The 16,341-nt window shown below is 47.2% G+C and overlaps 1 protein-coding gene and 1 long non-coding RNA gene across 2 annotated transcripts in view; one reads left to right on the forward strand and one right to left on the reverse strand.

Annotated features, from left to right (window-relative positions):
- Window positions 1-7,391: 7,391 nt before the first annotated feature.
- LOC142365596 (uncharacterized) lies at window positions 7,392-10,906 on the reverse strand. Its single transcript, XR_012766498.1, has 3 exons — window positions 10,810-10,906; window positions 10,104-10,218; window positions 7,392-8,215 (listed from the first exon to the last, which is right to left on the reverse strand). It is a non-coding gene; the product is annotated as an uncharacterized LOC142365596 (long non-coding RNA).
- The window catches only part of LOC142365595 (microtubule-associated protein 1B-like), a 64,776-nt gene continuing 59,055 nt past the window's right edge, over window positions 10,621-16,341 (forward strand). The window contains exons 1-2 of the mRNA XM_075446507.1: window positions 10,621-10,879; window positions 15,916-16,017. Of these exons, the coding sequence (XP_075302622.1) occupies window positions 10,699-10,879; window positions 15,916-16,017 (283 nt within the window). The 5' untranslated portion in view covers window positions 10,621-10,698. The remainder of the gene's footprint in view (window positions 10,880-15,915; window positions 16,018-16,341) is intronic.

Below are 16,341 nucleotides of genomic sequence, written 5' to 3' on the forward strand. Positions count from 1 at the left end.
TGCCACCAAGGAGAGTAGCACAGTGGGAAAATCTTTATTTGTCTTCTTTTTTTCACTCCTTTTCCCCTTTATACTTTATGGAAAACTCCATGGATAGCATTTTCCATTGGGCTTACAGTAGCAAATTAAAACTTAAAGTAGGGTTTTCTGTGTTTGTCTGTGCTCTCCAGTGTTACACTGCATGCTGAACATTTTGATAACAAGAAGCAGAAGTCATGTTGGGCTGGCAGCAGTATAGTCATAGGCCATGTTTCTTCTGAGCTGCCGGGGAAGCAAAAGGCAGCGTAACTATTCAGGGCAGGGACAAAGCTGGGAAAAGGAAAGCTGTAATAGCTCCACTTATCTTGTTTAGCTTGGCTCTTGAAAACACAGTTCCCAAGCCTCTGGTGACTGTTACTACAGAGACAATGCCCTGTGCCACTCATGGTTTTACCGCACTCAGCAACTTGCATGAATAAACTCTAACAAAAGATTTCTGCTAAGTGTTTTCTCTAAGATGGAGGGTTTATATGACATGTAAATATGCATTCAGATGCTCTCCTTATTAAACTTTACATAGAAATTATTCAGGTTCCTGATTTCTCAAAGCAGAATGTCAGCTCTGCTTGATTTTTTCCCTTCATGACATTGATTTAAATGACAAATTAATACTGTACTCCCCCAACCTGTGAACGGGCTTAAAACTTTCTGCCTGCAGCACTTATCTATTTTTACTACAGTCCAATTACTACAGAATCACAGGACCACAGAATGATAGGGGTTGGAAGGGACCTCTGGGGGTCATCTAGTCCAATCGCCCTGCCGAAGCAGGGTCACCTACAGCAGGCTGCACAGGACCTTGTCCAGGCGGGTCTTGAATATCTACACAGAAAGAGAATCCACAACCTCTCTGAGCAGCCTGTTCCAGTACTCTGTCACCCCCAAAGTAAAGAAGTTCTTCCTCATGTCCAGACAGAACTTCCTCTGCTTCAGTTTGTGCCCGTTGCCCCTTGTCCTGTCGCTGGGCACTACTGAAAAGAGTTTGGCCCCATCCTCCTGACACCCACCCTTGAGATATTTATAGGCATTTATAAGGTCCCCTCTCAGCCTTCTCTTCTTCAGGCTGAACAAGCCCAGCTCCCTCAGGCTCTCCTTGTAGGAGAGATGTTCCAGTCCCCTCGCCATCCTCATAGCCCTCCGCTGGACTCTCTCCAGTAGCTCTTCATCTTTCTTGAAGTGGGGAGCACAGAACTGGACAGAGTACTCCAGATGGGGCCTCACTAGGGCAGTGTAGAGGGGAAGGAGAACCTCCCTCGACCTACTGGCCACACTCTTCTTAATGCACCCCAGGATCCCATTGGCTTTCTTGGCAACAAGGGCACACTGCTGGCTCATGGTTAACCTGCCATCCACCAGGACACCCAGGTCCCTCTCCACAGAGCTGCTCTCCAGCAGGTCCACCCCAAGCCTGTACTGGTGCATGGGGTTGTTCCTCCCCAGGTGCAGGACCCTGCACTTGCCCTTGTTGAACCTCATCAGGTTCCTCTCTGCCCAGCTTTCCAGCCTGTCCAGGTCATGCTGAATGGCAGCACAGCCTTGTGGTGTATCCGCCACTCCTCCCAGTTTGGTGTCGTCAGCAAACTTGCTGAGGGTACACTCGAACTCTTCATCCAGGTCATTGATGAAGAAGTTGAACAAGACTGGGACGAGTACTGAACCCTACTAGCTACAGGCCTCCAACTAGACTCAGCGCCGCTGATGACAACCCTCTGAGTTCTGCCATTCAGCCAGTTCTCAGTCCACCTCACCGACCACTCATCCAGCCCACACTTCCTGAGCTTGCCTATGCGGATGTGATGGGAGACAGTGTTGAAAGCCTTGCTAAAGTCTAGGTAGACAACATCCACTGCTCTATCCTCATCTACCCAGCCGGTCATGCCATTGTAGAAAGCTATCAGATTGGTCAGGCATGATTTCCCCTTGGTGAATCCATGCTGACTACTCCTGATAACCTTCTTTTCCTCCACTTGTTTAATGATGACCTCTAGAATGAGCTGCTCCATCATCTTTCCCAGGATGGAGGTGAGGCTGACCGGCCTGTAGTTCCCTGGGTCCTCTTTCTTGCCCTTTTTGAAGATTGGAGTGACATTGCCTTTCCTCCAGTCCTCGGGTACCTCTCCTGTCCTCCAGGACCTCTCAAAGATGATGGAGAGTGGCTCAGCAATGACACCCGCCAGCTCCCTCAGCACTCGTGGGTGCATTCCATCAGGGCCCATGGATTTCTGGGCATCCAGATTGCTTAAGTGATCTCTCACACAATCCTCCTCGACCAAGGGAAGGTCATCCTTTCTGCAGGCTTCCTCTCTTACCTCCGGGGCCTGGGATTCCTAAGGGCCGGCCTTAGCACTAAAGACTGAAGCAAAGGCGGCATTCAGTAGCTCTGCCTTCTCTGCATCCTCCATCACCAGGGCACCCACCTCGTTCAGCAGCGGCCCCACATTATTCTTAGTCTTCTGTTTCCTGCTGATATACTTGAAGAAGCCTTTCCTGTTGTTTTTGACATCCCTTGCCAGCTTCAATTCCAGGTGGGCCTTGGCCTTCCTCGTTGCATCCCTGCACGCTTCGACAACTTTCTTGTACTCTTCCCAAGTGGCCTGTCCCTCTTTCCACATTGCATAGACCTTTCTCTTCCATATGAGTTCCGCTAGAAGCTCCTTCTTCATCCATGCAGATCTCCTGCCTCCTTTGCTAGATTTCTTGCTCAGGGGGATGCACCGATCCTGAGCATGGAGGAAGTGATGTTTAAACAGCGAGCAGCTCTCTTGGACCCCCCTGCCTTCGAGAGCCCTGACCCACGGGATTCCTCCCAGTAGATCCTTGAAGAGGCCAAAGTTAGCTCTCCTGGAGTTGAAGTCTGTGATCCTACTTGTTGCCTGCTTCCTCCACGCAGGATCCTGAACTTCACCATTTCATGGTCACTGCTGCTGAGGCTGCCCCCAACCTTCACATCCTCAACCAGTCCCTCTTTGTTTGTCAGTACAAGGTCCAGCAGAGCATCTCTCCTCATTGGCTCCTCCACCACTTGCATCAGAAAGTTATCATTGATGCTCTGCAGGAACCTCCTGGATTGCGTGTGCCTAGCTGTCTGGTCTTCCCAGCAGATGTAAGGGTGGTTGATCAGCATTATGCTGATTTTTTTTTTGCCGTGTAATTTTTTTACTAAATGCTACATCAAGTACAATACAAGCAAACCAACAGACCAGCTAGTCACAGGTGAGAAATCAAATGGCATCTTCTGTCCCCAGCTCGTCCCTCCGCTGTATTCCACCTGACTAAGGCATGTGCAGGAATAAGTCGTTAGATGGCCACCTAAACTGGTCTGTCGCTGAGCCAGGCAACCAAAATTACCATTACGTGTTAAGTGATCTCTCACACAGTCCTCCTTGACCAAGGGAGGATCATCCTTTTTGCAGGCTTCCTCTCTTACCACGCTTCTCTTGATTCAGCCCAGGATACAGTTGGCCTTCTGGGCTGCGAGCGCACATTGGTGGCTCATGTCTGGCTTTTCATCCACCAGTACCCCCAAGTCCTTCTTGGCAGGGCTGCTCTCAATCCCTTCATCCCCCAGCCTGTATTGATAGTGGGTATTGCCGTGACCCAGATACAGGACCTGACACTCGGCCTTGTTGAACCTCATGTGGTACACACAGGCCCACCTCTCCAGCTTGTCCAGGTCCCTCTGGATGGCATCACATCCTTCTGGTGTTCCAACTGCACCATTCTGCACTCCTGCTGAGGGTGCACTCGATCTTGATTGTCTATGCCATTGATGAAAATATTAAACAGCAGTGGTCCCAGTACGGACCCCTGAGGGACACCACTTATCACTGATCTCCATTTGGACATCAAGCCATTGACCACTGCCCTCTGGATGTGACCATCCAACCAATTCCTTAGCCACCAAACAGTCCACCCATTAAATCTATATGTCTCCAATTGAGAGAGAAGGATGTTGGGGGGGACTCTGTCAAAGGCCTTACAGAAGTGCAGATATGTCACATCCATAGCTCTTCCCTTGTCCACTGATCTAGTCACGCCATCATAGAAGGCCAGTAGGTTGGTCAGGCAGGACTTGCCCTTGGTGAAGCCATGCTGGGTGTCTCGAATCACCTCCCTGTCCTCCATGTGCCCTAGTATAGCTTCTAGAAAGACCTGTTCCATGATCTTCCCAAGCACAGAGGTGAGGCTGATAGGTCGGTAGTTCCCAGGGTCCTCCTTTCTGCCCTTTTTAAAAATGGGCACAATGTTCCCCTTCTTCCAGTCACCAGGGACTTCCCCTGACTGCCATGACCTTTCAACTGTTATGGGGAGTGACTTGGCAATGACATCAGCCAATTCCCTCAGGACTCTGGGATGCATCTCATCAGGTCCCATAGACTTATGTATGTTCAGGTTCCTCAGGTGGTCCCGAACCTGGTCTTCCTTTATACTGGGAGGTGCTTTTTCCCTCTGGTCCCTAACTTGCAGTTTGTCGACTCTGGAGGTATGAGGAGAGAGGTTGCCAGTGAAGACTGAGCCAAAAAAGTTGTTGAGTACCTCAGCCTTCTCCTCATCTGTTGATACTAGGTCACCTTTCTTGTTCATTAGGGGGTCTACACCTTCTTTGACCTTCATTTCCTGGTTGACATACCTGTAGAAGCCCTTCTTGTTATTCTTAGCATCCCTTGTCAAATTCAGCTCCAGCTGTGCCTTGGCTCTCCTGACACCATCCCTACACAGCCGGGCAGCATCCCTATACTCCTCCCAGGATACCTGTCCCTGCTTCCACTGCCTGTGCAGTTCCCTCTTGCTGTTTAGTTTGACCAGCAGGTCTTGACTCAGCCATGCTGGTCTCTTCCCTTCCTTGCCTGATAGGATGCTTCTGTTGGGGATGTGGATGCCTCCCTTTCTAAAAAAATGAGAGAAGGCAAGAGTAGTTGTTTTTATGAACCGTACATCCTGGTTCTTGCAGGGACATGCAAGGCTCCTGACTAATCATGTGACAGCCAATAGCTGCAGATTGACACATCTGCTCTGCTGGGGTCAGCGCAACGTGCTGACTGTCCCTCCCTGTCAGCACTGCTGCTGCATGCTCTGCTGAGGAGCAGCACAATGAGGTGACTGTGGGAGGTAAAGGCTGAACCATGTGGGGATGGTGGAGCTGCTGACTGCAGGAAATGAGGAGTGTAGGGTCACATATGAGGGAGCGGGAGTATTGAGAGTGACAACAGGTCACACTGGGAAGACATCAGGTGAGGTACAAAATGTTATGGGTATTATTTGCTGTAATATTGGTGGCATATTCTTGACTTCATCATGCATCAGGAAACACTTTTTCACTGTGAGGATGATAAAGCACTGGAACAGGTTGCCCAGAGACACTGTGAAGTCTCCATCCTTGGAGATATTCAAAAGCCGTTTGGACATGGTCCTGGGCAACCTTCTCTAGGTGGCCCTGCTTGAGCAGGAGAGTTGGACAAGATGACCTCCAGAAGTCCCTTCCAACATCATCATTCTGCGATTCTTGGTCTCTGGTGTAGGCTGGCAAAGCTTCTTATCTAAAATATGTTATATCTTGTTGCTTCTCCTTATGAAAACCTACCACCTACTTCATGAACCCACTTCACGACTCATTTTGCAGTCTTCAGATTAACATTTCACTCAGTGAAGACAGACTATGTAAAAGCCTTCTGAACCACTTCACTTTCATTAAAGTTCTTAAAATGGTCTGAAGTAATGTCCATGGATATGTATTTCTTTTATGCTAGGAGTCACATCTTGCCTTGGACAAAGGGCCAGCCTAAGGGTTTGCACATCACTGAAACCTCATTTAAAAATTGAAGATGATAGGACTTGAACCAAACCTGAATATTAGTTGGTAACAAATGGCATGCACCATCAGGAAGTATGTTCTAGTTTTAGACTTCAAGCAGTTTATTTAAAATTGCCTGTTTACTTTAAAAAAAATACCAGATCCAGAATTAAAATACATCTGTATGTGTAATCATAGAATCACAAAATCTTAGGTTAGAAAAGACCTCTAAGATCATCAAGTCCAACCATCCACCCAACACTACCATGCCTGCTAAACCGTGTCCTGAAATGCCACATCTACACGTTTTTTAAACACCTCCAGGGATGGTGACTCCACCACCTCCCTGGGCAGCCTGGTCCAATGTCTGACCACTCTTTCAGGAAAGAAATTTTTCCTAATATTCAATCTAAACCTCCCCTGATGCAACTTGAGGCCATGGCCTCTCATCCTATCGCTAGTTACCTGGGAGAAGAGAACAACACCTGCCTCACTACAACCTCCTTTCAGGTAGTTGTAGAGAGCAATAAGGTCCCCCCTCAGCTTCCTCTTCTCCAGACTCAACGGCCCCAGTTCCTTCAGTCACTCCTCATAAGACTTGTTCTCTAGACCCTCCACCAGCCTCGTTGCCCTTCTCTGGACATGCTCCAGCAACTCAATGTCTTTCTTGCAGTGAGGGGCCCAAAAGTGAACACAGTACTCGAGGTGCAGCCTCACCAGGGCCGAGTACAGGGGAACAAACACCGCCCTACTCCTGCTGGCCATACTATTCCTGATACAGGCCAGGATGCAGATGGCCTTCTTGGCCACCTGGGCACACTGCTGGCTCATGTTCAGCTGGCTGTTGACCAGCACCCCCAGGTCCTTTTCCACTGGGCAGCTTTCCAGCCACTCTTCCCCAAGCCTGTATCGTTGCATGGGGTTGTTGTGACCCAAGAGCAGGACCCGGCATTTGGCCTTGTTGAACCTCATACAGTTTGTCTTGGCCCATTGATCCAGTCTGTCCAGATCCCTCTGCAGAGCCTTCCTACCCTTGAGCAGATAGACACTCCCACACAAATTAGTATAATCTGCAAACTTACTGAGGGAGCACTCAGTCCCCTCATCCAGATCATTGATAAAGATGTTAAACAAGGCTGGACCCAAAACTGAGCCATGGGGGACACCACTCGTGACTGGCCGCCAGCTGGATTTAACTCCATTCACACGTTTGACTATGTTCAATTGTGGGATACCAATTCATTATTAAATATACTAAAGGAAGAAAATCAAACCAAACGAAAGCAAACAAAAAGCCAGACAGCAGTGAGCATCAATCCTTGTCTCTTTAAAACAGAAAAACATATTCCATAGTCCACATGCGTTTGTGCTATTTTTTCAACTGAATTGGCATATCTATATGATTTAGCTGCAGGTAGGAAGCTGGTATCACTTTCAAACATTGAGGGTCACATGACACTGAGTCAGCTTTATACAGCACATCTCCACATTTCACCCAGCACTGGATCTGTTGATACGCTCCATATTGCAGAATAAAAATGGGTTTCCAGATACGGAAAGATGATTACAAACAAAACTACTGGAGTGAGACTCTAACATGGCAAGTTATAGTGTGAACACTGACCATGGAGCTGGGAGCCTGCAGCTTTCTCAGAGATGCATCCATGAGGTTAAAGAATCTTTTGTTGTCTGATTTCCCTCTCAGATGAAGCAGCATATGTTTGTGAATGTATGAGGGCAGAGGTCTATGTCCCTTAAAGAGTTTAGCACAAGATCATTTTCCTCCAAAGGCAGCCTCTTGTCATTAGGGTTTTAATGTGTGAAACATCTCCCATCACAATACTGCAACAGTTCACCTTTTATCATACCATGTTCTAGCTGCATATTCTTTTACAGAGCAATATAAAATAGAGGACCACCTCAACAGGCTATTTCAAGTATATCTGTATTATCTACCTGTACATGAATGTTTTCTTCTTTGACACAATACACAGTTCATTTCACCTTTTACTTTTCAAATCCACAGGCAATTTTCCAGTTATGTATGTATTCATTTTTTCTTAAAATAAGAAAGTGCTAAAAAGCACATATAATGCATTTTGTATACTGGCATGCATTTGTCAGAGTAATGCATTTAACCTGCTGTGCCTGTGAGGCAACTAGGCAACTAATTGTTTTACCTTTATATCCAGGAACCACTACTAGTCTATTCCGTAACCAGTTAGCAAGTCCCCTTGGAAAGCCCCTTCCACACTCCAGAGACCAGATGCTCTTGTTGGTGATATTGATTGAAATAAAGGCATGTCCCAAAGCTATGTATTGCAGTGGGAGAAACCAGAAGCTGGCTTCCTTCAGTGGGCACCATGTGGCAAGTCTTGAGGGTATCTATAATTAAAACACAGACTATTAGGGCAGAGGTCATATAGGACATGGCCATAGAGGAGTGGATATTATTTCTAGGTAGACATCTACACTATCTCATGGAAACTGCCAGGCTCGGCAAAGAAACACCAAAGTCATAGCTGGGCTCAGACAAATGGGGGTACCCGAAGAGCAGTGCTGTATCCATGAATACCTCATCAACTTCAGAACTGCTAATAGTTCTTCTGCATCTATGCCATTGCTTTTGTTCTATTAGCAGTGTCAGCTCTAGTGAAGAATGAGCACCGCTGCTCTTTATCACTGTGTCATCTCAGCCACCTGACCTGACTGTAAAAATGCTTGTCCACAGTCTACAACCTTCAGTGTAATGGCAGCTCAGAAAAACAGTCTACTTTGGATGCAACATCCAAACACATCACACCATATTAGTCAAGGCTCTCAATGCTGTATTTATGCAGAGGAACTATTCATATTAAAAACACTAGGTACTATAGGCAGACACAACATTATATAACATTAACCAGCACCTATAACAACGTAGTTTCAATCTTTGTGGGTTCCTCCAGGCAAATAACACATGTTAATTAGAATGAGTCCAATGTGCCCTGAAACAAAGTACATATTCTAAGAAAACAGGACTAATGTGTTGGTTCATCCAGGCAAGTATTCTGTGTTTCTGAGGAGCAGGCAGGGAATTTGAGCAGTCAGTACTGGAAGGAGCTGCACACAGAGGAAGTGTCTTCTCAGTCAGGGACCAGAGGTTATCCTAAAAACCAGGCTATAAAAGTTTATATCCTTTCCTAGGTCACAGTGAGATTTCTCCCACATCACTTCAGCCATATAAACAAGATGCTTAGTGTAAACTACTGCCTGGCTTCTGCCAGTAAAGTGAGAGGAACAACTTAGAGAGGCTGATTTATCTCAGACTATCCCATTTTAGGGGAAGATAAAACACTTAGGAGGTGATAGAATTTATATCTTGAGTAGGTCTTTGAGTATTGGGGAGCAGATGTCTAACATTTATGTGGCAATCAAGAGGAATTAAGCCTTTGTTTTGGTAATTGTAGATGTTTTCTGATACCATTGCTCCCTGGAGTTGCTTGAGCCCAGTCAAAATTAGTTACCCAAAGCCTTTTGTCCTGGGTTTGGCCAGGACAGAGTTAATTTTCACCGGACTCCAAGAAGGGGCACAGCGGGGGGGGGGGGGGGGGGGGGGGGGGGGCTGATCCCCACCTGGCCAAACAGAGCAGGGTATTCCATACCATGTGCCGTCATGCCTGATTCCGGTGGGGGGGAGCAGGGCGGCGGGAACTCACTCGCGGCTCGGGAGCTCGCGGTGGCGGTCGTGGAGGGCGGCTCTCCGGGTTGTGCGGTTTATGTTGTGTTTTCTCCTTATCTGTATCGCTGTTGTTCCTGTTCCCTTTGTTTGCTGTTCTGTTAAACTGCCCTTATCCCGACCCACCAGTTTCTGCCTGTTTCTTTCCATTCTCCTCCGCACCCCGGCGGGGGGAGGGGCGGCTGCGTGGCGCTTTTGTTGCCGGCCGCACCAAACTATAACACCTTTTGAACTTCTGGAGCCTTCAGAGTATGGGTTTTAGCAGCTTGTACAGAAACAGTGCTTTTCTGGGGTGTCATATATCCATGGGCCTTAAATATGTGCAGAAAACCTATGTTTGAAGTATCTTATTAAGTGAACTACTTTCAAACAAAAAAAGAGGTAACAAGAATATTTAGATTGCCAGTTGGGGGGGGGGGGGGGGGAATTTTGCTGCAGTGCTACAGTGAGATGCAGGAGACTGGACTCTTGGCCTTGGACAGTGGAGTTGCTTTTTTCATCCAGCATCAGGGGTGCAGCTGGAGCCCTGATGCTGGCTTTCTCAGATGAGCTTACCAGGTCTGCCAGGGTATCACCTGCAGCTCCTCATGGCACGGCCACCATGCTTCAAGGCTGAGACCCTGGGAGGGCCTCGGGGAGTGGGAGATGGCCAAGTCAGCAGAGTGAGGCCCTAGGGGAACAAGGGACATGGGATGACCAAACCAGCAGGGTAAGACAGCAGGAGGACACAGGGGAAGGTTGTGTGTGTGAGGGACGCGGGACCTGCGCCGGCCGGGGCAGCACGGGCAGAGGGGTCACGCGGCGGGTCCGGGAGGGCACCCCGAGGCCGCCCTCGCGGTGGCCCCTCGGGGCACTATTCATACCCCGCGTCCTTCCTGCTTCCGGGGGCCGCCGCAGGGAGGATTTGCCGCAGATGACATCAGCTGTGGATGCTGGAAAAGTGGCGGCGCGGGGATGCGCCCGTGTCCCCCCCCCCCCCGCTCCTCCTGCTCCTCCTCCTCCTCGCCAGGTCCCTGCCCTGCACCGTCTCCGTATAAAAGCGCCGTCGCCTCCCCACCCACCCTCACTCCTTGCCTCCTGCGGAGCCGCCGCCAATCGGCCCTTCTCCCCCCAGCACCCCGGAGACGCGGGGCGGAGCGGGGCGCCCGCGATGGCCACCGTGGTGGTGGTGGAAGTGGACTCGGAGCCCTCCTGTAGCATCCCCAACCCCACCTCCTTCTCGCCCAGCCTCTCGCACCGCTTCCTGGACAGCAAATTTTACCTGCTGGTGGTCATCGGCGAGCTGGTGACCGAGGAGCACCTGCGGCGGGCTATCGTCAACATCGAGCGAGGTGAGGCGGCGGGGAGCGGGGCTGCTGCAGGCAGTGCCGCAGCCCCCCGGAGCCCCCACCCCGCCGACGCCTTCCCCTCGGAAGCGGCCGCGGCGGGGCGCCGCGGCGGGCAGGCAGCCACTCCCCATTTTCTTTACCTTCCGCGCGGGGCGAGGGGGGGCACTGCCCGTGCTCGGCCGGCGGGGCAGGGGGGCCGGCCGCCCCTTGCTCATGGTCGGGGCGACACACACACGGCACAGACACGAGCTGCGAGGTCGTGGTCTCTGGTTTCTTCTTTTTATTTCACAAGGGGCTCGTCGTCCCGCCTGCGCGCACGCCCCTCCCGCCCCACCGGACTCGGAGCCCCTTCGTCGGGTGCGAGCGCCGGGAGCCGCCTGAGGCTTTCAGTGGCTGCGGGCCGGGCCCCGTGCGGCGTCCGGCGGCGGCGGCTCCCTGCTGTCGCCCGCACAAAGATCCGCAGTCGGCTCGGCGCGTACCGCGCCCCGCTGTCCATCCCCAGGAGCGTCTGCCCCACCGCTAGCAGCGGGCGAAGGGAATAAGTTTCCTCCTCATCATTGTTGGGGCGGAGGGGCTGCGGCAGGAGCTGAGCGCCCGCAGAGCCGCCGAGCCCATCTGCCCGGAGACAGCGGCGGGTGGGCGTGGCGCAGTCCGCACTGCGGTCCCTATGCCCGCCCGGAGCGGACAAAGGGCTTCCGCGCCGCCGAAAAAACCCGCGTCTGAGGCTGGGGCGGCCGGGCGACGGGGCAGCTTTTCGACGTTTCCCTCGGTTCCCTGTCCTCCACCGCGAAACCAAACCATCTGGATTCGGGGTGTTTTCCTTCTCAGTGGCAAAGACTCCCTGAGCAGGAATGCAGCTGTGCCTATTGTGTCTGACTTTCAGCAACGAGACTTTTCTCTTGGCTTGAGAATTTTTCAGGACCTAAGCTTTATATGCACATATATATTTCAATAAAGAACAAGATATGGGTAATAAGGCTAATACCTGACTGCTCAGCCTCATTATTGTCCAGTTACGGGATGCTACAACTCACTGTTTATTTGTCCTTTTCTTAAGACAGCAATACAGGAAGGTATCGCAAGTGAAATGACAGTTTTATAAGTTCTCGATGTGATTTCTGATACAATAGAGTGCAGCGTACATGGGGAGGGGAAAAAAGCCCCGTTGCCATAATAGTGGTATGAAGCACAAAGAAAATTATTGCTGGACTCTACAGTTTGTTAAACTCAATTGATACATGATTTTGTAACATATTTTTGTTCTGGGCTGGTGAAAGCAGAAATATCAGAAACCTGCCATTGTTAGAAGGCAGAAAGAGACCTTGGAAAGGGGAACTGGTAGCAGCCTTGCCATGTAGGTGTGGTTCAGCAGTCTAGCTAGGACTTCATTTATCTCTATTGTTGTTTTCTCAACTATTGTTGCTTTAGTTGGCTATTTCTCTTGATTCTTTTTTCATGAATGTTTGTGGTAAAGGGCTGCCTCATCACAGCTAACCAGCTTCACTGTGACCTGTTCATCTTTATTGCTACCATTGTCTCCTAGGGAGAACTAGTGAGGCAGATGCTTTGTCATTCAGAGCCTCTTCAGCACTGCACTTTCCTAATGCTATCTAATTTTTGGTTATGTCAGAAGTACATTGGCTGCATTTAATTAAATTATTAAAATTTATGGAGCAAATGGGTAAAACTTATGCCCTCAAGAAATTTGATGTCATCCTTCCTCTGAAGAAACGCCCTTCAGTCTCTTCTTGAAGCTTCTATTGTATAGTTGCTGCTGCGTAGCTCTGTTGCTGCTACCTCTTGCCACTAAGCATAATACCCACTTACAGTTTTAGATGTTCAGAGGGAATGCTTTGGCCTTTTTATTCATTATTTTGGATTAGAAGTCACCTCACTGCTCCTAGTGTCAATCTGATTGGGATTTTGCCTGCTAGGAAAAATCCTTGATCAAATTTTGAGGTGCATTGTTCTGGATGAGTATGCTGGGAGTATGAAGCTCTACCTGTGTAAGGCAAATAGGGGCTTGATTAATCTCCTTCTCATTGGAAAGTATGCTGTAGTCTGGAAAAAACCAGCTTCTTTCAACCTTTATTCTCAACAGAGCCTTAAATGCATTTAGGGTTCTTGATAACTCTGCCTCACTGTCTTCTCTGGTATATCTCCTAAGTACCATCACTGAAAAGTGTGGATGCATGTGCTGAACTGCAGCACAATGTGTCAAAGAAAACATCTGCTGATAACACATCAGTGGCATGATGCTACGCGACCTGATGGAATGCAGAGTCATTTCTTAATATATCATGAAGAGGGAATGGTTTGGCAAGCTGCATTTTCAATAATTACATTTAGTATGCCACTTTGCTAAGGAGGCAATCCTCCAACCCACCATCCACCAAAAAAGGAGGGAGCGATGAGAAAGCTTCAAGATTTTTCCACTGATTTGACAGATGCCACTGAGTGTGCCCTGTCTGCTGTCTGATAAGCCCTGTGTCTAGTGGCATTGCACTCCTAAGCCTGCAGAAAGAAAGAAATAGCTCCAGTTCACTCATACTTCCAGTAGTTACTTCCATGCTGTCAATAATATACATCATTGGATTGACCTTGGATTTTAGTTCCAGAATTACCTTTGTTCTACCCAAACCTGATTTGGTTATATAATGTATATAATACATATATACATATATAATGTATATAATACATTATATTACATTATAATGCATATGCATAATTTTTGCATCTAGAATGCTGAATCATGCAGCTGCAGATTTGGGTTAATCTGTTTAAATCCCACCTTCAGCTCCTAGGACTACTGTGTGCATGATATGTTTAGACTTTTTCTTTTTTTTGGGGGGGGGTATTTCTTTCACATTGAGTCCTGTATTTTGGACATTCCCTGGCTCAGCAATCTGACTATGCCTAATCAGAATCTTATCCCTGCTGCAAATTTGGATTCACAACAAAAGCAGCTTGGAATGGATGGTGGGCAGATTCTATCATTAGCAGCATTGCTGAATCGTAGTCCATATTGCTTAATTGACCTCCGGAAAGCTTTCCAGTCTCCCCACACAAGCTTGCTGTCAGAGGCCAGTGAGCTGTTTATCTTCTAGCTTCTTGAAGTTCAGCGCTCATTCATTCAACGTACTTCAGCTTTGTGATCAATGTCAGTTTGCTAGTCATAGTTTTCATATGCACTGTACGTGTGTGGTATTATATCGTCTTTACTTTCTTGCTCTCAAATATTCCAACATCTGGAAAACTTTAAAGCCTGCTGAGCTGTATTAGTCTGACAAAACTACGCTCCAAAAATGCACCATATGGCCAAGAGATTTTTGAGAAATGAAAATAAGAAGGCTTGCAGAAGAGACTCACTGCTTATGCCTCTGAACAATGATGCGTAATTTAGGAAGTGGAGGTGGCTGGTTATAGTTCAGTTATTTTTCTCTTGAGTGGTTATGAAACACCCAGGCAATACCGAATTTCCAAATTTATTTAGTTTCAAACGGCAACTACTTAATAGCTGGTAGCATATCCCAGTAAGAAGCGCGCTCCTGCCTTGACTGGGATGCTGACAAGGAAAAGCCCTGGATGAATTCTCCCTGAAGAGGCTTCAGGCTCTTGAAATGCAGATGTTCATATTTGCATGGTGAACCTACCCAGAGCTTCAGTGGGAGACCAGCAGCACAGATCTGGTTTCTCTGCTCTTCCCCCTCTTTCTCCTCACCCTTCAGCCCTACAGCATGGCTTCTGCCAGTGTGAAGCTTGACATTTCTGCTGCCTTGAAAGAGAATAAAGCATGAGAGGCAATGCCGACAGTAAAGTTCGCAGCCTGAAATCCTGACAGAGTTACCAGCAGAAGTGTTAGTGCTAGTCTCACAGTAAGGGGATGGCCACACACCTCTTAGGCATCTCCTCTGCCCCAAAGGTACCAAACCCCAAAGTGATTTAACTCAACAATTTCATTCAAAGACATGGTCAGGAGGAGGGGTCACTAAACAGTTCCTCACCTGCAGTCCCTTCTGCGTTTGCCAGCTAATTTGTGCAAGTCTAATGGTATTCCTTTAGGAAAAAAATAAAAATCACTATAATCTTGGAGTTCAAAATCACAGCAGCGTCTGGACTTACCAGTAGAGCAACTACTTGCTCATTATTTTCGAAACAAAACAAGAAAACTACAGAAAAATGTTAAAACATCTTCTGTAAATTTGTTGTGGTTTTTTGTGTTTTTGTGGTTTTAATTTTTTTACTTTAGTCATCAAAATTTTATGGTAGGTAACTATAAACTGGTCTTTTGGCTGCAGTGATTTTTTTTTCCCTGGTCAAATTTCAATCCTTAAAAATATATTTTGGAGTAATACATTTTATGATCTTATATGTGTCAAGTGTCTCACTTTCTAGGTAGCTGGGGGGAAAATGGTAGGGAATAGAGATGTGATGTTTATTTTTTAAAAGAAAAAAGATCAAGACATTTTAAAATCTCAAGACTAGAATTTTGATATTTTATAAATGAAATATCACTTAAATTTTAATTTAAAATTTAGGATGCTTCAAAGCTTTTGAATGAAGAAGTCAGCAATTTAATACTTTGTATTTAAATATTAATTTGCAACATGCTAGATGATGCTGTCTTTTTTTTCTCGATTGGACAAATATAATGGTCTTGCAATAGGGCTAATGTATCCCCGAGTGATTCACTCTTTTCAGTTTTATAAATCAGTGTATTGCTATTTTAAAGTCAATTCTGGGACATCAATAACTTCTCGTGATGTGGCTACTAGGATGTGGGAACCAGCAGGGGCCTTAAAGGATTGTTACCTTTTGGAAAGGCAGATTTCCTCTTGCTTGTGACTGATCCCTGTCCAGAGTGCTTCTTCTGAGCACTCAGCATTTTGCAAAGGATAGCTGTGTGGCTTGAAAGGAAGAGAGGCTGGTTTTGGAATTTAGAAATATGCAAATAGCATGAATCTAAATGGAGTAATAATCAATTAAAATTTCCAGTGCTCATATATCAAGCTAGCTGTGTTTTGCATTTTGAATTTTAGGAATCCGATCATGGGACACAAACTTGATTGAATGCAACTTGGATCAAGAACTGAAACTTTTTGTGTCTCGCCATTCAGCTCGATTCTCTCCTGAAATTCGAGGTGAGTTTTTGGAAGTGTTTGACAAAGCTTTGTTTTGTATGCTTTTTTAAAGAGCAGAATTAATAAATACACTCAGGTATTGGCCCACTTTCATTTGTGATTCTTTGTAATGAATACTTTTTTCTTTCTTTTAAAATATGGCTTGAAAATTATAGTTTATTTTAACTTTCTGACAACAGGAAATGTCTGAAACTTTAAAATAATACGCCTTTTAGGTTATCTTCATATATCTCACCATGATTACTTTGGCAGTAGATGTTAGTTTTAGGGCCCCATTAAAGCTGAGTGAAACTCACTTATTGACTGAACAGTTTGTTCATGTAG

The sequence above is a fragment of the Opisthocomus hoazin genome, chromosome W, assembly GCF_030867145.1.
Source record: "Opisthocomus hoazin isolate bOpiHoa1 chromosome W, bOpiHoa1.hap1, whole genome shotgun sequence".
In the NCBI taxonomy this organism is placed as follows: domain Eukaryota; kingdom Metazoa; phylum Chordata; class Aves; order Opisthocomiformes; family Opisthocomidae; genus Opisthocomus; species Opisthocomus hoazin.